Here is a 23224-nt window from a genome sequence, read left to right on the forward strand (position 1 = left end):
TTTGGCAGTCTGTAAAAAGTAATATATAATAACATGTTATAGATTTTTATTTCGAGGATTTTAAGTCTGAGGCCCCTTTAAGTACGAGGCCGTGGGTGAGGCACTTCGCCCACGCTTAGCTACGTCAGTGCGTACCTTCTTAGAAAATACTGACTAAAAATTCATACGTTACTATATTTAAGCACCTACGAGTATCTCGCTTAAGTTATGCAAATACGATTTGTTTTAAGTTAAGGTTTCTGACGAAATTGTGAATAAATAGCTCGCGGATAATATCAACACATATTATTCGTGAAGGCTCTCATAACAATTTACATAAAGTTTATATTTTTATTTTATTTCTCTTCTCGCTTTCAAATTTAAAAACATATATGATATGATCAAGCATATATCATATGCGAGTCGGATTCGCATACCGAGGGTTCCGTACTATTTTCAGATTTGATACCTCAAAAACGAAACCCTAATTTTGTATACCACATGTAATTAATTACATTTATCTACACATATACCTACTTTTAATACACAAATGTATATTTCATATTTAAATTACCTGTGAACCGTTAAAGTTACACAAGCACAGTTGCTTGAAAACTTTAAATTTACATGCAAGTTGCACGAGCCAAGTTGCTGAACTGCTGTTGGATGAAAGAAGCGAAGTTTTGCTTCGTGTTTCAGTGACAAATATGTCAGTTACGGCATTGAAAGCCCATAATACTTTACTTGGAAGCTACTTAGGAAAATCAGTTTCGGGAGTTTAATTATAAGGATCTAAAATTTGACATTTTTTTGTTTTTTTAATAAAAATAGACAAGTTGACTATTATTTAAATTACTTGTTTTATTTTAGTTTTTGAAAACAATATTTTATTCATCCGTTTATTTTTGAATTCATGTGATTTTCCACGGTCCCGCCCCCGGTAAGTGTAATTATCCAAAATCCTGTCTTCATACTCGCCTAAGTTCCCTAAGGAACCTTACATGAACATGGAAAATTCCAAAGGACTGTCATATTATTTCAATGTGATTGCTCGAAGCTGTTCTAAGGATAATGACCGTGACAGACAAACAGAAAGACACGCAGACGAACTATAAAAAGAAAGACAGGCAGACAAACTACAAGAGGATTACATTTTTTACTTTATGGTACGGAACCCTAAAAATGAACGTTTACAATTTTTTCAGTGTTTCGTTTTTGTGGCTGTACAATTACAAAGCCCCATACGAACATTGTATACTAATCTGTATAACGTTTAGGAAAATTTTCTGTTTTGTAGCAACAAGGTAACTTTAGCCTAACGATTTACGAGCCTGCCTAGCCAGGCCTGGTAGCAGCTGTTCCAGTAACGATATGGAAGTTGTTGCGAAATTTGAATGTAAAATATGCACTTAATATGTCTACTTACTTAGTACCATGATGTACTTAGTTGATATAGAATGACAGAAGTGCCTCTATATATTGTGCTTTTGTATGTGTGTAACTAATTTTGTTTTCAGACTAGCGACACGCTCGCGGCTTCGCCCGCTTAAACTACATGATTATTCAAGAATATTCTTTTATTCGAATTTTGAAAGCATTGATTGACTTACCTCAACGCTGCAAAAAAGAAATTAATACTAATAAAATTAACAAAATGAAATAAAGAGTAATGAGTCACCAGATATTTTTTGAGCAGGATTATTGTATTATTTGATTTGAGTAACATTCGTACGAATGTTAATTGAATGTGGAGCTAAGGTTGGGACACATTGTATTTCTTATTAATGACATCGGCCGTGACGTAGTTGGGACAGCTTTGACTGTAAATGTGATTGTAGGTTGGGTTCTTGGGAATGATTATATTTTAGATTTAATAGATTTTGTCATATATCTTCCATGTGCAGACAGGAAATGACTTAACAGGAAATGTCTTTAAAAATGGTCGGAAAGTGGAAACGGAGTGTCTTAACATTAAGTTTCTTTTTTCTACCCTGTTAAGTAAAGAAACGTGAAGCTGAATTTGTAATTTTAGAATTATCATATTATTCTTCTATTATACTATATTCTATTTCTATTATATTATTATCATATTATTTCTTTATTTTCATACCACTTATGCATTTGCAAGGGAATTTAATTAACATAGTGTTTTCTAATAAATTGGGCATTGAATAGCGAAACAGTGCGAGAAAAAAAAGAAACGAAGAAATTTAAGGTGTAAACATTGTTAGTAACGATATTTATATGTCGGAGTTGGGTGGATTTCCCTCGCACATAGTTTTGAGTACCCGGTCTACTGTGGGCTTCCGTGGATAATGTTGGCACGAGTAAACATAATTTGTGATATTACGAATTAATTACAACACCGTAACCAATTCACAAGAAAGCAGCTATCGCTACCCCAGCAGGTAGATACACAGCACGGAACGCGGGACAGTTTCAGTGTCGTCTGCACCGGCCGACCGCCCAACACAAAGTGAGTCGATGTCCGTCGGCCACGCTTCGACTTGCCCCTTCCATAACGATGCAAAACACTAACTCTGTTGAGCGCCAACAGATGGCGCTGGCGTTCCGGAACCACCTCAGTACTACAAATTCCGACACGGCCATCCTGCTAGCACACGTCCTCGGGTGTTGGTTAGCCTAGAAGAAAAAGCTACAACAGCACCTCGTACCGCTCGCCAACCTACACCAGAACCTTACCAACCAACTTCCAGAACCGTACACTAGAATTGTAATACACGTACACTAGTAATTGTATACCTGAACCTTATACCTGAACCTTATACCTGAACCTTATACCTGAACCTTATACCTGAACCTTATACCAGGACCTTATACCAGGACCTTATACCAGGACCTTATACCAGGACCATATACCAGGACCTTATACCAGGACAACTTGACACCAGAACAACTCGACACCAGATCAACTCGACACTACAACTTGACACTAATCTGGATCATAATTTTAACTAATCACTACTCACAAATACCACAGCCATGTACCATCGACATCATCATAACCAAAACTTCACTTTACTTTACTTTACTTCACTTTACTTCAGCAACAAATTACAACCAAGTTAACAGAAACCTCCGAGTAAAGACCTCTAACGCCACGGCTCTCCAGCCGAACAGCAATCACATTGCTCTCTCACATCTCAATACGCATATCCATCGAGTGGATCGCCCGTGTACGTCACCTCTGCGACAACACGCTACGGTCTCTACAGACCACGACCTCAGTACGGTCGAAAACCTCAATACGCATATCCACCGCGTGGATAGCCCGTATATGTCACACCTGCGACAACACGCTACGGTCTCTACAGACCACGACCTCCGCCAGAGTTAAACGCACACCGCGCACCCACGGACTACTTGAGTTGCCCCAAGAGATACCGATTTCTACCGGGCTACGACTACGAAATAACTACTGGTACGGTCGAACACATTACGGCCGATAGAACCACTTACTCGAGTCTCTTCAACTACTTAAGTTTAAACACCATCATTATCATCAACAACATCATAAATTACACATTGATTTCGTCGGGTACATGACTTACTGGCATTTTCCTCAACCTATCGTACAGCTTTTAGTGTGTAACGATCACACTCCAAAACTTCGGCAACCTTAAATGGACCTTTGAATTTCGAATCTAATTGTACCTAATTTCTCTCTTCGTTTTCTAACAATACGCTAACAGAAAATTTACTAACTTTAGTTTGTCATATCCAAATGGGACCTACCATATTCCGCACACTTCGTAATAATGTCTGATGCTACTTAACGAATTTCGTCAATATCAACGTCAGTCTATACCTCACTACTACACATCAATGATACACACCAATGATACACATCAAAGACACACATCAAAGATACACACCATTGACGCACATCAACGACAATTCAATGACACATCAATGATCCACATCAATGATATACACCACCGACACACATCAATGATAACGGTATCGTGACTTCACTTATTAAAAGCTTCCGGTTTATCGTACAATTTATCGCGAGTTGTACTCTCCTACAGATTCTTGCTACAACCTATTACCGCTAGTCTCAAACGCCGTTAACATAGACTTTAACACACTCCAGACGAGCCTTACCTGCCTGTTAGCACGAGGTAAATCCGCCGCCAAGAGATGCCAACCAATATCTACTAGTGAAACCACCACCAGTGAAACATCTTCCCTGGTCAGCAATGATGCGAGTTGGAGCCCCAAACAAAGCCACAAGTCACCTCGGAACACTCCAAGAGTCAATGCCTGCCGCATGAAACAAAAGAACACACTTCGCGAACGCGCCTGTCAGAATGAAAATGTACTCTTTCTTATCGTTTCACTGCTGAGCCTACCCGCCACGTCTAAACGAACCGTATGGCACGGCATCATTACCTTAGGGATCAGATGCAGCCCAGCTTGAACCCTGCCTGAGTGAGATTTCGCGACCCTACAAGCAACGCAGTCATCCACAAATCCTCCAGCACACCATGACCGGAAACCAGCAAAAGTCAAAATGCTGTTCAATAGTCCCCTCAGCCTCGAGACGAACAACAGGTTCAAAACTGACGGAAATAAGAAGCTAATCCGACGAACTGCCACAACTTAATCACAGTCTCCGGAGGCGATAGAGACCTGACTAGCCTCCACTTCAAACCCCAAGTACACCACCCTCGTTCTAAAGAAGGAACACTTCACTAGGTTCAAAGAGAAACCAGCCCTTGTCACAGCTTCCAACACTGCATTAAGTCCTCCCATACTGGACCGCTAAATCGGTTGAGACAATTAAAATGTCCTCAAAATACACCACCACGCAATCGCGAACCAAATCACCCAACACGATCACAATTGTCCTCTGAAAAATCGAAATTGAATTCATCAGACCAAAAGGCACAGTCAAGAATTCAAACTGCCCTTCAGTTGTTATGAAAGCAGTACTATCTATAGAATTTTCGTTTACTGTGATCAAATGAAAACCGCTTGCGCTATAGAGTTTCAAAAAATAATTAGCACCCTGAAAACGTGAAGTTTGATCAGTAATCAATGGAAGCGGATAACTGTCCGGGATGGTATTATTGTTAAACTCACTATAGTCAATATGGATACGATCTGAACGTCATACTTCTTTACTAATAAAGCTGGACTTTCGAAAGGAGAACAGCTCGGCCTATTGATATTCGCGTGTAACCGTTCTTTAACTCTGTCGCGTATAATGTCACATTCATCCGCCGACATTCTATATGGACGCTGCTGTACGGTGCGATTCGAACCAACTCGAACATTCGAACCTATACTAGAGTCGTTGGAAAACCAACTATGAAAAATTCTGAATATCGACCTAAGGTTTCTAAAAGTTTCAATTGGTCACTACCAGTAATGGTCAGCTGAGATGTCAGTCAAAGTCAACTCACTCACACTATCGCTATTTACTGAATTTACATAAAGATTCCCGTCAAACAAAATGTCAGTCAGTTATGTTTACTGTAAAATCCTGATGTAAAATCTCGCGACAACAATATCCCAGGAGGGCATCGTTAATCACTATACAACACAGAATTTGTCCGGTACTGTATACTCGTGTTTGACCAATACCGGTCATAGTAACAACATTACTAAACCATCGACCACTAATCGCTCCGTCCACACACCACTCACCGCGCGCTGCGCCGTCTCTGCTGCCATCGCTTGGCCCGCCACCGCCTTCGCTCGTACACCAGATGACGATATGACCCGGTTTGCCACGCAGAAGCACACTAAAGGCCTCGCTGCCGGCTGCTACACCGCTTGATTCGACGTTGAAGCTACAGGTGTTCGTCACGTAGCATCGATAGGCTTGCTTCTGCATTCCGCTCACTTATGGCCAGCCATTTTTCCACCGCTCAAACACTTCAGTGTTGTAAACGCTATACGTTAAAGCCGCGGGTCAGACTGATATGTGAGAGAGTACAGTAGCCACAGCAACCTCTTCTTGCCACATCACAATGTCCAGTGATTTGTGAGGGTAGCATGTCATACTCTCGTACGCTGTTTGAGACAGCCACAAAGATGCTTCACCTTCCAGTGCCTTACTTACAGCAAGCTCGAGTTGACTGCCTCTCGGGGAGTTTGTCAAAAGCACAAGTCAGCCGTTGCGCACCACAATCTCGCGTCCGTGTCTTCTTTGTCAGGATCATAAGTGGGTAACCACATATACCTCCGTGAATTAGCCTCGGTGTATACAGGGCTTCGAACATAGCACGCCAGTGGTTATCTCCATTGTTCTCTGTGCCAACACCGATCGCACTTCTGATGTCGGAGTTGGGTGGATTTCCCTCGCACATAGTTTTGAGTACCCGGTCTACTGTGGGCTTCCGTGGATAATGTTGGCACGAGTAAACATAATTTGTGATATTACGAATTAATTACAACACCGTAACCAATTCACAAGAAAGCAGCTATCGCTACCCCAGCAGGTAGATACACAGCACGGAACGCGGGACAGTTTCAGTGTCGTCTGCACCGGCCGACCGCCCAACACAAAGTGAGTCGATGTCCGTCGGCCACGCTTCGACTTGCCCCTTCCATAACGATGCAAAACACTAACTCTGTTGAGCGCCAACAGATGGCGCTGGCGTTCCGGAACCACCTCAGTACTACAAATTCCGACATATATATAAAATATTTATACGCAATATATAAAATAAATATATCCCCACTAATAAAATAATATAATACTATACATGTCTCTAATTACTTTTCAATAAATAAGTGTATAGTCTAGTTTATATTAAAAAAAAAAAGTATTGAGTACTCTGCAACATATTGTTAAATAATAATTTAATAAATAAAATTAATAAATATACTTATCATAAATAAAATAAAATAAAAGTATTACATAATATGAAAGAGCCTTTATCCAATATCGTTAGCCTGCTGACGCCAAGCTCTAATGAGACAATTGATTACCGCCATTTTGTTTCTTTATATTTCCTCTTCGTTTTTATTTCAATAATGAAATAAAAATATATCGAGTATTGTATTTACTGATTGTTATTATTTTTTTGTTATGTTTTGCAATTTATTAATATTCAATGTTTATTCATTAATAATACTTTCTTTTAGGTCCACACTGTATCTCTCAGCGAGTCCAGTGTTAAGGCACTCCGCTCCCCACTTTCCACCGAATTCTGGAGACATAATTATAATAATCGTATAAAATGTATGTTTTATAGTAAAATAGCTAACAAATATTAAGCAATTTATTCTAAATATATAATTAACAAAACGAAAATGGTTAAGGTAGCAAATTAGGGTAACAAATTAAGTCCGAAGCACGACGAGGCAGATCCAAGAAAATGCTCCAATAGATTAAATTAAATCGATAACTCAGATGAAGACATTATCCATCTTATTAGGATGAAAGGATAGGCTTCGTAATTGATGTTGCGAAATCTCATCACTGAATGAGAACCTGATTTTATGTATTTCGTCGAACAGACCTTAATCAACATACTCGTATATAACCTTTTTATAACTTGAAATTCAGCTGATGTAAGCAGCTATTATATGTAACTAAATATAGCTAAAAAAGTAATGATTTAATAAAAATTCTCTTTTATGTTAAGGCCAGTAGCGGCACAAAGGACAAGCGTGTGATAAACGCGACAGGTTGTAGGTTCGATAATTAAATATTTTATATTTTAGCTCTGGTATTGAGGCAAATCTCGGCATAAAGTTCCGCTATTTAACACGTAATGCCTGCAGAATTGTGCGGAAAGTAGGAAGCGGCGTGTTTTAAACACACTAGGCTCCCTTTTATCTGCTATATGCGGGAAACAGCCGGAAACTGAAAAAAAAAACAAAGTTTGAACTTAAATTATTCACTGAATAAAACATTTTTAATTGGTCACATTTATTGACAGATGTCGTATTCTATGTTAGTGGAGAGTTGGACTGTTACGTTCGAAACGCTGTAATCAAATAACTGAACAGAACAGTTAGACTGTTCCAAGCTCGAATTGTCACTAACATTATTAAGCAAAATGTTTTTTAGGGTTCCTCACTTCAAAAGGTAAAAGCAGAACCTTTATAGAATCAGGATTTGTTGTCAGTTAGTAGTTATTTTTCTCGGGATCGCGAGGTAAAAAGAGGCTGGAATTAATATCAAATAATTAGCTTACTGGTCCCTTGTAGCACCGAAGAAATTGAATGCAATATCAGCTTCTTAATCAACCGAATCAAAAGACATTAGCATTTATGCATTGGTTATGTTGCATTTTTAAAACCAAAAGGGTACATCTCGTATACCAGTTATGAAATTGGGCACATAAGTTAGAACTTACAGAATAAATTAAGGAAAAATTTCGAAAAGTACCTATAAGCTTACCAATATTTCATAGAAAAGTGTAAGTTTATAGATATTTCATAGATAATCATTACAAATATATATATTTGTAGTCTATTTCATAAAAAATGAGTGCATGGGCCCGCAAACATAAGTTTGTCATCTTTTATAAGTTATACGTTCTCGTTGACCTACACCCCTGAAATTGGTACGGAACTATTGTTAAGAGAATCCGACTCAAACTTGACCTGTTTTATAATATTTCTTTGAAATAAACTGAAATTTAACTGTTCAGTTGAATATTGAGAGAGAGAGAGAGAGAGAGTTGAGAGTTGTTGAGATATTGTTTGATAGTACACAATGAAATAAATTTATAGGACAGTTAATATATGCGGAAGCACGAGACCTTAGTATTGAGTTTATGAATCTACCAGCTGTCGTAAATGGAGAATTGATGTATTCCTTAGTTAAAATACGTAGAAGTAAAAATATAGGATAGAGTTCATACTAAAACAGTTTTTAACTTCAAAGGAGGCATCCCAATATTGTTGAGACCTTGGAAAACGACGTAATGAAATTTAATGTTTTACTAAATAATATATTTACTCGTATTTTAAGTAATAGTTGATGTCACATGTTTTCTCAAATGCTGACCGCCATCTTGGAACAATTCCTTTAAGAGTGAGAAAAACAGACATATTTCTGCTTTCTTTCCATCTCATATGTCCGTAAAATAAAATACTCAAAAATAATCATTTTTACATATAAAAATATTCATTTTTACAGATAAAAATATTTATTTTTACCTATAAAAATATTCATTTTTACATATGAACCGAGACGTGCATTAGTATTTGCATAAAGTTAATCTTAATTTATATTTAATCAAAACTCTGTGAGTACGCTCAAAAGTGTACTGGATATTAGTTGAAAAAACTTCGCAGTCGGAACTTTCAGTATTCACGATATGTTATTTACAGGTGCTCTCATAGAATATCTCGCAGCTAAAAGCTTTTAAAAGAGGCCATTTAGCTCTTTGAAAATGTTGTATAACTACTACTTTTATACTAGGTACTTTAAACATTCTATTTAAGGTATAAATTCTTAACACCTTTTATTCTTGGTAGGAAATATACAGCTATTTAAATATATCTATGTAGATTAAATAGAGAAAGTGTGCTTTTAAAAGCGATTAGCTTGGCTGCTATCCAGAATTTGAAATATATGTGTTACATGAACAGAAATAATAGTTTTGGCTTTTAATTTTTTTTATGGAAAAATACAAGGCAAACGAGCGTACGGGTCACCTGATCCTCCTGATAGTAAGTGATCACCGCCGCTTACGACCCCGTGTAACACCAGAAGAGCTACAGGTGCGTTGCCGGTCTTTAAGATGGAAATATACCCGCTTTTTGATGTAGGCATTCCAGTCAGTCCAGTAGGAAGTTCCTACGAAACCACACAGTAGTGGAGGGCTACGAATCCATATGGTGTGGATGGTACATTAGAGCTGGTGTGTGATGGATTTATGGTATGGTATGACGTGAGTCTAATGTATTTCCGTCATAATATTTTTCGTTTTGCATACGCTCGCAAATTTCAGTATCATAACTAGTACTTTCCGTCGACCTACAATCCTGAAGGGTAGGCGAGAATCCGACTCGCATTTGGCCAGAATTTTTTTAGTTACAGGTTCTATTACATTAGATTTTTTAAATTTAAAATTCAATCAAATGTGAGGATAAACATTTGTACAACTTTTACGTCAAAACTATTTTACACTACTATAAAGTTTCATATAAATTCGTTCAGATTTAGATAATATTTTACAATAATATAGCTTATACATAAGGATAACACAAAGGCTACAATTTATGTACATATTTTCCTATTGACTATAAAATATATTAAGAAGCTTAAGCAGGCGAAGTCGTTTACGCCGCTATCAAATGATATTTCTTACAATGACATTATAAAAGTGCCATTACAAAAGCCAAGCAAAGCCGTAAACAAAGGCTATAGGAGAAACGTTTCACAACATTCATACATTTTTGATAGCGAGAGCAGCCATCGCAGTCATAATGGTTATGGCGGCGATATAAATGCAGCGCGGGCAGCTATTTTGCAACGCAATTAAATGTTACAAATTCTATGGCACTTTGAAATAAGACTTGGCCGCTGTGCACTTTATGTACGGAACCAGTCCTTTGTCTTTTGATGGAAATGGATTTTAAGGCGTATTGTTGTAGATTGCTATTGGAGAAAACCGTAGGTAAGTACTAGTATTGAACACAGTTGATTATTAATAATAGTATTATGGTTAATTTTAAGTGTTCGTTTTTTTAGGTTTACGCTGTATCCCGCACACATGAGAGTAGGCAAACTCTGTTCCCCACTTTCCGCCCAATTTCCGAGGCATTGCGTGTTGAGTGGCTGAACTCACCGCCGCGCTTTACCTCGTCACCAGAGCGATGCAGTAATAGAACCAACTACCGTCACGTTTACAGTCACAAGCTTGAACCACTGCGCCACGAGGGTCTCTCAAGCTTACATTAGAATTATTATTTTAAGAAACCCTTACAAAGTTAAAATATCACCATAAAACTAAAATAATTTTTCGCTACAATGTATATTCAAAATGTGAACATTACGTAGACAGTTCTATCTAATTGAACCACCCTGTAACAGTATAGCTATTATCATCTGCAGAGGGTGGTACTTCAGTACCAGTTCAGTCAGCGCGCGAACTTCACTCGAAACACACGTGTCTGTCCGTTTGCTACTTTAGAGGGAAAACTTTCGCGATATATCGAGTTTAAAGTTATATTATTTAATTTATAAAATAAGGAAATATGACTTTTGAAGCGTACATAACGTGAATTTTTGAAGTGAATGGAGACTTTGAGGTGAATTTTGATAATGATTGTAAGGAAATACGGTGTAAAGTGATTGCGGGATGAGAGGTTTGTTTAGATTTAATGTTTTATAATGCATGAAGAATGCATTTGGTAAACAAATATTATTCAGAATTTTAAAAAATATTATTCGATATAAATATTTGTTTACTCCGCTTTCTAAATAATATCGTCGAATTTTATTATTTCTTAACGTGGCCATAGAAAGGGAATAGTTAGTTATGTAAAATAAAAAAAAAACTTAACAACTTAACAAATTCAGTCACAATAGTAAACAATCAAGGTGTTTTTTATATTAAGCAAGTAATAGTATTATTTATTAGTTCAGATTGGTGTATTTACAAACGATTGTTGCTAGGTTTTTTTTATATATTCTTTATTGCATATAGAAAAAAACAGAAAAATACAATTGAAAAGATATGTTTGCAAAAGCGGTAAATCGAAATTTATCTCCGAAACGTTTCGTATAAAACGTGGATAATCGATATGGATAGATTAGAAAAAAAAAACAAAATTTTATTTGTATCCGGCTCTATTTAAGAAAATGCAGTAAACAGGTCCGGGTCTATACTGTATGATCCCAGCGTGGATTCCTTTTCACAATAATGTCGTTTTAAAATTTATTTAATTAATTAAAATAATAAATAATAATAATAAATAAATCATAATAATTCAATTAATAATAATAAATAAATCATAATAATTCAACTAATAATAATAAAATATATTTTAATTAAAATAGAAACAAAGCTCGGCAGTGAATTCCTCCTCTTAAAATTTCATATCTCGAATTCAAAAATGAAGAACTGTGACTTGACTTTTTTATAGCCCGATACAGAAACATTTGACTAATACCAATTGTACAAATTGTATAAGGCTCCATACCTACTTTATGTAATAATTTCAGTGATTCGTTTCTCCTTATCACTCCATTTCATTTTCATAGTACACAATATATTGGCGCGAAAATAAGAAAACGTAATGAACAATCGTATAAAAATAGCAGATTCCAAATTCAAAAGTGATATTTTGTTTTTTTTTAATTGTAACAGTATTTATCACCAGGCTCATTATATGCTGTCTATTTATTCTGCTATAGTAGGAAATAGTGTAAAATTAAGAAAGTATACTTTTGAAAAAAGTTTCATCAAAATAATATAAATAAATTCGAGTCTTTGTCGTTGTTGAAAATAAAAAAAACAGTACCTATTTCTTTCTGTTAAAAACATAAAAATAAAACAAAATATTTAACTACGCAGAAGAAAAAAGGCAAAACCATTAGTTTTAAACTTTGTGAGAATAAATAGCAAATCATAATTTTTTAAAAATAAAAGGGTATGGGAGAAAATTCTAAACTAATGGACTTGCTTTTTTCATTTTTGTGTTTTATGTAGTACAATTTTTTTATTTTTTTATTTTAGCTATAAGACTCCGCAGTCGTTATACTAATAGTAATGTTACAGTTCTCGTATAATAAAGGCAGAATAACGGATATCCCGTTTCTTGCCGTAAATTGAACAGAAGTATACCAAATAAATTAAATAAATTAATTAATTACTTATACTTAATTAAATCTTCGGAATTAATTATTAGATAAATACTATTTATAAATAAAGTTGTCAAGTAAGTAGTATAAGCTTTTAACTCAATACTAAATAAGAACCTAAGCTGTTTTGATTTGATTTGATTTAATTATTTTATTATTTATTGTATTCTTTTTTGCTGATGGTATTTTTGAATTATTAAGATTTCCTATTTATATGTGCTTGTAAGTTCATTTTTAAAATAGATGGTTCCTACTAAAATTATCCTACAAGCAAATGAAATCATGATATTTAATGAAAATATTTTATCAGAGCGCCATTATTCAGCAGTCAGGCCATTATTATTCATGTCACGAGTTCTGTTACGAAACATAATAATATTCCACTCGTATAAATTAACTATGTAGATGTAGGACAACATTTTTATATGGAAGTGTGAAATTGTGACTTGAAAAATTTTATTCTTATTTAGCATTTTTAAATTTGTATGCTCTCGTGCTGATATTCCGAGTAGTAAATAATAAATGCTTATGACAGATACGATTCCTGATTTATGTTATGGTCTGTTATGGCCATTAAAATAATATTCCAATATATAAGGATTTATTGCAGTTATAAAAATGAAATGTCGACGTATTTTTCAATATAATTATAGCGGATGATTCCTGATAGCGGAATAGGCAGAGGGAAACTAGTGTAAAGACACTCAGTTCCTAACTTTCCGCTGAATTCTGGAGGCATTGCCTGTTTTAGTAGCGTAACTCTACGCCACTCCACGCTTTGTCTCGTTAGTAGAGCAAGGAAATGAAAATACACTACTATACCTTTCCTTTTCTCAAGTGGGAATAGAACCCACAACCGGTTGCGTTTACAATCGTTCGCTTGCGTCCCTATGCCACATCTGGCTTCAAATTTAAAATTCCTCACGAATTAAATAATGCTAACTTGTCAAATTATAAATTTACATTCCATGAATATTCTTTTTATTTAAACAAGTGTACAAAACAAGAAGGAAAGAGCAATCACCTGATGCTACATCTACAGCATTGACAAATGAACTACCATATAGGGTTTTTAGCATGTATATATTTATACAAAGTTCATTTCTAATTAACTGTAATCTCTTATCAACAGGTTACAAAATACAATGGATCATCGGCATCACATTAGCAGTTGGCTGGGCAGCCAGTTCGGGGGACAAGCGGCCCCACTTTGCTGCGGAGCCACCCTCACGCGTGCTGTGGCCGGCGACGCGCGGCGCACACGCAGTCTGCCGCGCTGTAGGGCATCCGCCACCGGATGTGCATTGGGTGACTGCTGAAGGACAAGTTATTACTACTATACCTGGGTTAAGGTATGGTATATTAAAAATTTTGGACTTTAATATTTTGTTGATATCTTAAACATATTTCATTGACACTAATTGCAGCTTAAGTTATTTAAATATTTAATTTAATAGTTTCGCTTTTTTATTAGTTACAATATTCAAAGGCAGTAACTGAAATATTAAATAAGCAGAGGGAACCTAGTGCTAAGGCATTCCATTTCCTCCCACTTTCCACTGAAATTTCGAGATATGCATGTGATGAGTGGAGGAACTCAACGCTGTGCTTATGTGCCTTGTAACCAGAGCGAAGAATTAATAATTCGCTCCTCGGAATGGGAATCAAACCTACAACCGACACGTTACAGTCACATGCTTGTGCCTCTGCGTCACAAAAGTCTCAAATCTCAAAGGCAAATTAATAGTATCCTACGAATATGTTGACCTACATGGGCCCGTAGAAGTGTCGTAGAGCCTCTACGAATTTTGCGTATTCTACGATTTTTTGTTTTACATACTTTGTAGACTAACTCAATAACCATTCATAGAGTTAGTTATTTATAAAACATAAAATAAATAATAGTAGTCAAAATAATATTTTAAAGTTATATTTAAGTTTAAAATTATAAAAAAATATATTAGTTTTTTACAACAAAAACCTTAGTAAAATTACAAAATCATACTGAAACGTTTAGCTTTCCGATATAAAACTGAAGTTTCTGTGTAATACGAATTAAATCCTTATTCTATTGAACTAGTAAAACTTTCAATAAGTTAAATAAGTTTGATTTCATGTAAGCTGTAATATTGTACATTAAGATTTGGTAATTTAGTTTCAATATAAATGTATAACTAAATAAACAAACACCGTAACGCGACGGTTGTGAGATCGATCCCCACTCGAGAAAGTGAAATATTTATTTTCGTTTGTATTTTCATTTCTTCGCTCTGGTGTCGAGGTAAAGGGCGGCGTTGGGTTCAGCAACTTACCACGCAATGCCTCCAGAATTTGACAGAAAGTGGGGAACAGAGTGTCTTAACCGTCTGCTTACTTTGCTGTGTGTGTGAGAAAGCGTGAAGTAAACCAGATACTAAACAAAATATATATTTTTAAAATGCTCTAAGTGAGATTTTACATTTGACAATAAACGTGATATAATTTAAGAAAATATTTGACTATTATTGTTCACTAGAGGGCGCCACATGCAATTTAATATGCCGTTACATAATTTACAACCAGTAGACGATATCTCAATTCAATTGTCAAATTATGATAAACATTTTAGAAGCCACAAGGAAACAGATGAACGTACATACATACTGGTCAAAACCATAATCCTCTTTATTGCTTCGCCGTAGTCGGGTAAAAAATACAAATCATTTTGATTCAATGGATATTCAAAATAGCTTTATTTGTAAAACTATTACTATAAACGAATAAATAGATTTAAGATTAGTTCAGCACAGCGAATGGAAGTCGACGACGTATACATTAAATAAAGTGTTGAAACTTTGCTCATATTTTACAAGAAGGCGATACGAGTTGAGTTAATATTGTATGGCAACACTTGGGAAATTCTCAATTCTCAACTACTAAAGTATAATTGTACGAAATATTAGTTTTTCCCACTTAACTTCCGCTTTGAGGGTAAAATTATAACGTATGTTATATATATTAATTTTACTGAGTTTCCATGTATTTTATAAGTTTAGATATTTAAATTTAAATCAAAAGAGAAATTGGGTACAATTTATTTTCTTAATAACTTTAAGAAGTAGATTTACAAGGAAAAAGAGAGTTTCAATGATTATATTGAGAATTTTCTACATGGAAACACAGTCATTGGTCGTAATTCAGTGACTTCTCAGCAGCAGTAACGTGATTATAAAATTTTGCGAACTTTCTACTTTATAATTTTAATTGGTAAAGTGGCTTGACCTACTTTCATGTTTAGTTTCTATCTAAAATGCAATACGATAAAAACTTTGATGCTGAAGAGCTTAGAGTATAGTGTTTTACTGAGGCCAATCGAGCTCGTGGGTTCGATTCACAATCGAGGAAGTGAAATATTTCATATTTACTTTTTTCGCTCTAACGTCGAGGAAAAGTTCGACCTTGAGTTCCGACACTCACTACACCTTCAGAATTCGGCGGAAAGTAGGGAGAGAAATGCCTCAACACTAGGCTCTTTTGGCCTACCCTGCTACATGTGAAAATGAAGAAAAAAAGAAAAAAAAACACTCAACACAAATTACTCACTTATTTCACTGATTGGTTGGCGAAGTCTGACAAGAACTCATAATATATATTTAAATTGTGTTTTTATTATTAAACAATTATAATTCATTCCATTTAAATTACTGTTTTGATTTAAAAAGGAAAGAGCCATTTTAACTGTTTTTCAAATATTAAACTACCCGCTGAGTCCATAGTCCATACTATTTGCGACTAAGGAAAGTTTCTAATTAATTACTTGTTTCTTTATAATTAAATTCTTAGTCTAATTGCTCTCGGGAGATAAATGCGATCTTCTCACAAACTTCGAACAAACTATTGAAAGTTTCGAATGATATGTGGTATGTAATTAATTTGATTCTTGGCTTGCTAATAATGTATGGAACGGGAGGAAATGGACGCAGAATGAATGGGGGAACGGAATATCTTAAGGCTAGGTTCCCTCTGCATATCCTGCTATAAGCGGAATACCACGTGAACGTGACGTTTGAGTGAAAAGTGGGGAACAGAGATAATAAATTTTAATAAATTTTGCTTGCTTACTTGTGTTCTATGCGGTATATAAGTATGGGTGTAGCTAACTAATAAATAATCTATTGTATATTATATATGAAAAATAAATTTATTTTATATTTTTATTAAAAAATATGAAGCATATATCAAAGTTTTCGCTAACTTTTCCGACTCCCGAATGATATGTGGCATAACTAATACGACTTTCCCGATGTCTGCTAATAAATTGGCTGAGTTTCTTATCGGATGTACGTTTTCTTGTTTCCATTATACATTTCCGTAATTTTTACCATTTATTAACTTCACGCTGTATTCCGTATAGCAAGGCAGGCAGAGGGAACCTTGTGTTCAGACACTCCGTTCCCCACTTTCTGCTAAATTTTGGAGGTATTGCGTGTTGAGTGGCAGAACTCAACGCCGCTTTTTAATTTACCTAATATTTTTTTTATTTACTTATTAATAATAATCGATATATAGATATTATTAATATATAGATAATTTAAATATAATAAACGAATACCAAATTAAATATATACTCTATAAAATCCTGTTTGTATATATTTTGAAGTTACACAAAATACACGAGTATATTTTCGTTTAATTTAAAAAATAAATGGAGGGACCGTGGTTGAAAAAAATATTAATATTTAATTTTGGTATATAGGTAGGTATTTGTTTATTTTAAAAAATCTATACATACACACATTCATATATATCATTTTGAGTGTATGTCTGTGATTATAAAATGTTTTTGAAGTGCTTATAGTTATTTACACAGTTAAACGACTTTAAATTGCGTGTTGACTGGCGGAGCTCAACGCCGCGGTTTACCTCTACACCAGAGCAAAGAAATTAAAATATGAAATATTACATTTCTTTGAGTGGGAATCGAACCCAGAACCTATCGTACTTACAAACACACTCTGCTGCTCTAAGACCGGCCTCTGATTTCAATTATGATGAAATATAAAATTTTAAAACATAATTTTAGTAGGTGTCAACGTATTTCAAGGAAAGGAACAGTTCACTTAGTAATAAAAGAGTAAAAAGAATATGAAATAAACGATTATCGTGACAACTGACTCGCGGTACGTGTTCGAAGACAAATGACCGGAGCACGTGCCCCATATTTTTCTTCGAGTGACAGACGTTTTATGGAATTGAAAATGTATCCTTGTCATCAAGAAGGAAATACAGTTTTAACACTTATGTAAAACTGTATGGAGGGTTATTTTTATTTTTATATATTTTATTTTGTTTTTAAATTTTTAATAAATGCTTTTAAATTAGGCCGTCGTAGCACAGTGGATTGTAACGTGACGCTTGTGGGTTCGATTCTCACTCGAGTAAAGAATTATTATTTATTATTATTCATATTTTAATTTCTTCGCTCTGATACCAAGGCAAAAGCGCGGTGTTGAGTTCCGCCACTCAACACGCCATGCCTCTTCAATTCGGCGAAAAGTGGAAAATGGAAGTGTTTTAATTTGAACGGAATGTCTTAATACTAGTGTCCCAGATTTCCCTTGCCATGTGGATACAATGAAATAAATATTAAAATTGATTCTCAAAACATTTTTTTCCTAATTCAATCGTTAAATTTGGTAACCAAGGTACAAGGTTCAAATATGAATGTTAGCGTAAAATCGCGGTGATCGAGTGTCGACAGATAAAATGGGAAACATGTCGGCACAAGGGAAGAATAATGACAAAGATTGAATAATAACACGGGGGAATTTACGTGAGTTATATAGGGTGTTCCCTACAACCTCGCCTCGAGACCTTATTTGTTTATGGGCACCGCCTTTGGTGATTTTGTGGATTAGGTTTGAATCTGATGAGTAAAAGATTACTTTGTTTTTTATTTATCTTGTATTATCTATGTTCTATACATATTTCTTATTATATATATGTATAGTTTGAATGTTTTGTTCGTAATTTGTCGTAATATTTCTATTTTGAAATAAATATATGCTGCGTGAATTTATAAAAACATAACTTTAATCTTCGTTATGTCATTTTGTGAGTAAATTCTTTTAATTAATTTTTTATGTAGATTCTTATTATCAATAAATAATTTACATAGTTTATGGTCAAACAAGTAGCTTCTTACTGTATCAGCGTATATACGAGTATAGTAGAATATGGATCGGGAGGCTAGCACTAGGGCACTCCGCTTCCCATTTTCTGCCCAATTTTTGAGAAATAGCATGTTCAGAGGCGGAATCGAACTCATTCATCAGTAAAATAAACCGGTAAAAAGAAAATAATATAAATATTGTTAGAAATCGGAAGCGGATAACGTTTTTAAAAAAACATGATAAAAACACATATCATCCTTATTTTTTAAAATTATTCGGAAAAAGGTGCTACACCTACAACTACCCTCTTTTACACGAGTTCGCTAACAATATAATAGTGCCGACATTCATAACTTCATATCTCTTTATGCATTGAAAAATCTATATAAAATACAAAATATATAAGGTAAATAAGTTTTCAAAACAAACCACTGGTTTCAACTGCCTCTAGTATGGAAGATAACATCCTATAATAAATCTCTTATTCATGTACCTGCTATGCTAGATTACATTGGAATAGTGACATGTTCTATGGAAAGCACATTGTAGTAGAGTTGTATAATAAACATATTACTGAGGAAATGTTTACACTATGGATTATTCAATACAATTTTGAAATTATTTCTTATATTTCGCTTTATAAAATAAGAGGAAAATATGTGTTTTGTTAATCTAAATATATTCTTAAACAAAAATTTAGATGTCTAACTTATTATTTATTATCATAATTAATATTAGAAAATAGATTAAACAGAGTAGAATCGCCTCTTTAACAGGTATAATAATAATTAATGAGATTTTTTTCATATAAATATAATATCTTTGGGTAAATAATTTTTAGTAATTTCTAATTAGTAAGTATTTAATTAATACGTAATGAAAACTAGCAATTTAGTAAAATATAATTTTGGCTGTTTAGTAGTGTTTTACAATGAAGCATAAGTTACAATATAAGTTAGAGACCTTTATGGTGCAGGGGTATGAGCGTGGACTGTAAACATGACGATAATGGGTTCAAAGTCGTCTCGGAGAAATTAAACATTTAATATTTCAATTTCCTCGCTCTAGTAACGAGACAAAGCGCGGAATTGAACTCCGCCAATCAACACGAAATGTCTTAACACGAGGTTCCCAGGTACCCTTTATCCCGCTATATATTAAAATGAGAAATTCTTTACAGGCATGTCTTAAGTGATGGTCGCTTAGTGGTTGGTGCAAGACGTTCGTTAGTGGACGCAGGAGGTGGTGGAAACAGCGCAGTACTCAGGTGCAAAGCTTCAAATCGCGCTGGAGTTACACTGTCTAGGCCGATGCTATTGCAGCCTGGTAAGTTTTGAATTTTTTGAGAAGAAAACTAACAAATTTATTATTTAATTAATTAAGCTAATTGTTAATTAAAAAATAAAATTCACTATCTCTATTTACTTTTTACTGGTGATGCCGTGCCGTTGTTTCTCTTTCTTTCTCTCTTTTGACAACATATGTATATTAAACGTACCTACCATTATCGATTCTCTATTCTGTCAGTTGGGTACAACAAAATCTTCCGTAGGGCTGCGCTATGTCTGAAAATGAGTGGAAAAATGTAAGACGACAAATGTGAAATTTCATTTGATACGAGAGATACATAAAAATAGTGTGTCGGCCAAAATTATAATAGTCTTATTTATGGTTAATGAATAATCCCATGACATCGAACCCGTGTCCTATGACCCAATTGGTTTTCATTAACTGCTACACATGCGGACCTACTTAAATAATTCTCTGCAATCTTTCTCTGATTTTATATAAAAAGCCATTATTATTATATTAAAAATTCAATTACTTACCAGTGTTCCATCGACAACAGCTCGTCTAGACTAATCATATTAAAAAGCAATTTTTATTCATAGTAAACACTAGATCGGGATGTAGCTCTCTAATGGATGATCCTTTGTAAAATTTCGTAATATTTGAAAACTTTAAGCAATAGTGAGTTTTATATTATACAAATTTGTTATATGTTATTTTTAGTTTCACGCTATGTCCCGCATAGAGCAGAGGGAATCTAGTGTTAAAACACTCTGTTCCCGCTCGCTCACTTTCCGCCGATTTTACAACTTTGTCACACATTAAAAATTGTGGCAACTAACAAATAATAGCAGAGGCCGTCGTGGCACTGTGGCACAAGCGATTGGCTGTAAACGCGTAAAGGTCGTAGACCTTACATAAACAAGCTAAAATAATATATTTTTCATTCAAATATAAAATATTTACACAACCATTGAGATTCGTTATTATTAAGGTACTCTCGCATCAAGTACAATGATAATAGCGAAAACGTAAACAACAGATGTACGGGAAGAGGCCAAAACAAATTACAACTTTGAGTTTGAGTTCAGTTGAACCAATTAACTTTCCGTTACAGCGAGGAAAATATGGAATAAAATGAAAAACAGCCCACGGCCGCCTGAGTTTTTACACGGGAAAACTTTTAATTAAGGGATTAAAAATGACATTAGAGGGAGTTTCGAACAAGTTTTCCTTTTGTTCATCTCGTGTTTCCAAGAAAAAATAATTACAATGGAATACAATGATAAAACATTATATAAGTAATAAAAATTATCTTAAAATAATTAACATTAAGACAATAGGTTCATAAAATGTTAATAGTGGAAGGTTTTTTATAGCAAATGTTCAGCTTCACGCAGTGACCGGCCTCTCCGCTCCCCACTTTCCACCGAATTTTGTAGACGTTGCGTATTGAGTGGCGAAACTCAACGTTGCGCTTTACCTCTTCACTACAGCGGAGAAATAATATTATCAAAATCCTTTCCTAAAGTGAGGAATCGAACCCATAACCTTACGTGTTTGTGCCCCGGCGACTTGACTCGATATACACCAGATGTTCTCTACACTAAATTATAACATGATTAAAATAGAATGGCTCGTAGCAAAATCTCACGTTCGAACTTCAGTTTCATTCTTAATAATTGTGTTTTTTTTAGCGTCCTGTTCCTGTAGGCAGAGGGAATCCACTCCAGGATACATTCCGCTCCTCGTTATGGAAATATTAAATAATTAATTTCCTCGACCGGGAATGGAACCCGCAACCTATGACCTTTACAGCTCCACTTCGTTCCCCTGCGCCATGATGGTCCTTAATTGTGTTTCAGTCATTGAAATGAGTTCCGTCAGACCCAATTATATTAGGCACATGAAAAGAAGAAAATATTTCATTACCATTACTTTTCTGCAAAATATGGAAATATGGAAAGTTTTAATTAAAGATTAAACGTTATTATATATTTTCGTCCTGAAAACGTTGGCTTCTTAAGGTATTTTTTATTCAATATACTTATAAAAAATATTATGGAGTTTTTTTTGTGGAGATGTCTTTTTGTTGCTGGGCTTTTAAGCAATTACTTGGCCGAGGTAATAACCTCGAGTTTTCTTTAACAAACTATCTAATCAGCCTTTTACCAGATGAGATGATAGTTAATGGCTCTTTTTTGTTCAATATTTATTAAAATCTGGGCACTGGTATAAGCGTGTGACTGTAAACACGACAGATTTGGGTTCGATTCCCACTTGAGGGAATGAAATATTAAATATTTTTATTTCTTCGCCCCGGGGTAAAGGAAAAGCGTGGCGTTGAGTCCTGCCACGTAGTGTTAATGTCTCTAAAATTTGATGGAAAATGGGGAGCAAAGTATCTGAACAATAGGCTCCATTTGCCTACCTTGCTACATGCGGGATATAGCGTGAAGCTAAAAAAATGTCTAAGTTTTGTAAAAAAATAAATCACTAAAGTTGTGCCTGGAGCCTGCTAACAAGGTCTCTGGTGGATACCAGAGACCCGTCTGGTGGATACCAGATTCCCGTGCGATATTTGTACTATCGCACGGGAATCTCTCGTATCTCGCGAGGTTGGCGAGATAAGCGCCAACGTGAAATATTATTGTTTTTAACTTTCGGCCTATTCGGACTATTTTACCAAAACACTAATTTGCGAGAGAAATTATACAGAAGATAATAAAACAAGAATTATTAGGATAAAATGAAGAAGTGTGAGAATAAGAAAAAATATTGAAATTGTAATTAATTGTATGAAAAAAAATCTTTTCATATTAAAATCACATTTCTAATAATTAAGTCGCTAACAACAGATTGAAAGGAAAAAAATGAAAGCGGGAGGCACTTCAATCTTATTCTTATTCAAATGAGTTTTGAATAAAGTATACGATACTTTGATGTTACGTTGTTATGCTTCCTTAATATTTCTTTAATCTAAGAATATTAGAAACAG

General features: G+C 34.8%; 1 protein-coding gene across 1 annotated transcript in view; it reads left to right on the top strand.

Moving 5' to 3' along the window:
* The first annotated feature begins 11067 nt into the window (after positions 1-11067).
* LOC146531338 (cell adhesion molecule Dscam2-like) overlaps positions 11068-23224 on the top strand; it is a 47884-nt gene continuing 35727 nt past the window's right edge. Inside the window, exons 1-3 of the mRNA XM_085198232.1 lie at positions 11068-11286; positions 13917-14136; positions 20117-20262. Coding sequence (XP_085054358.1) covers positions 11280-11286; positions 13917-14136; positions 20117-20262 — 373 coding nt within the window. The 5' untranslated portion in view covers positions 11068-11279. The remainder of the gene's footprint in view (positions 11287-13916; positions 14137-20116; positions 20263-23224) is intronic.

The sequence above is a fragment of the Heliconius melpomene genome, chromosome 15 (genome assembly GCF_056956725.1).
Source record: "Heliconius melpomene rosina isolate 202511_hmr_F chromosome 15, ASM5695672v1, whole genome shotgun sequence".
In the NCBI taxonomy this organism is placed as follows: Eukaryota; Metazoa; Arthropoda; class Insecta; order Lepidoptera; family Nymphalidae; genus Heliconius; species Heliconius melpomene.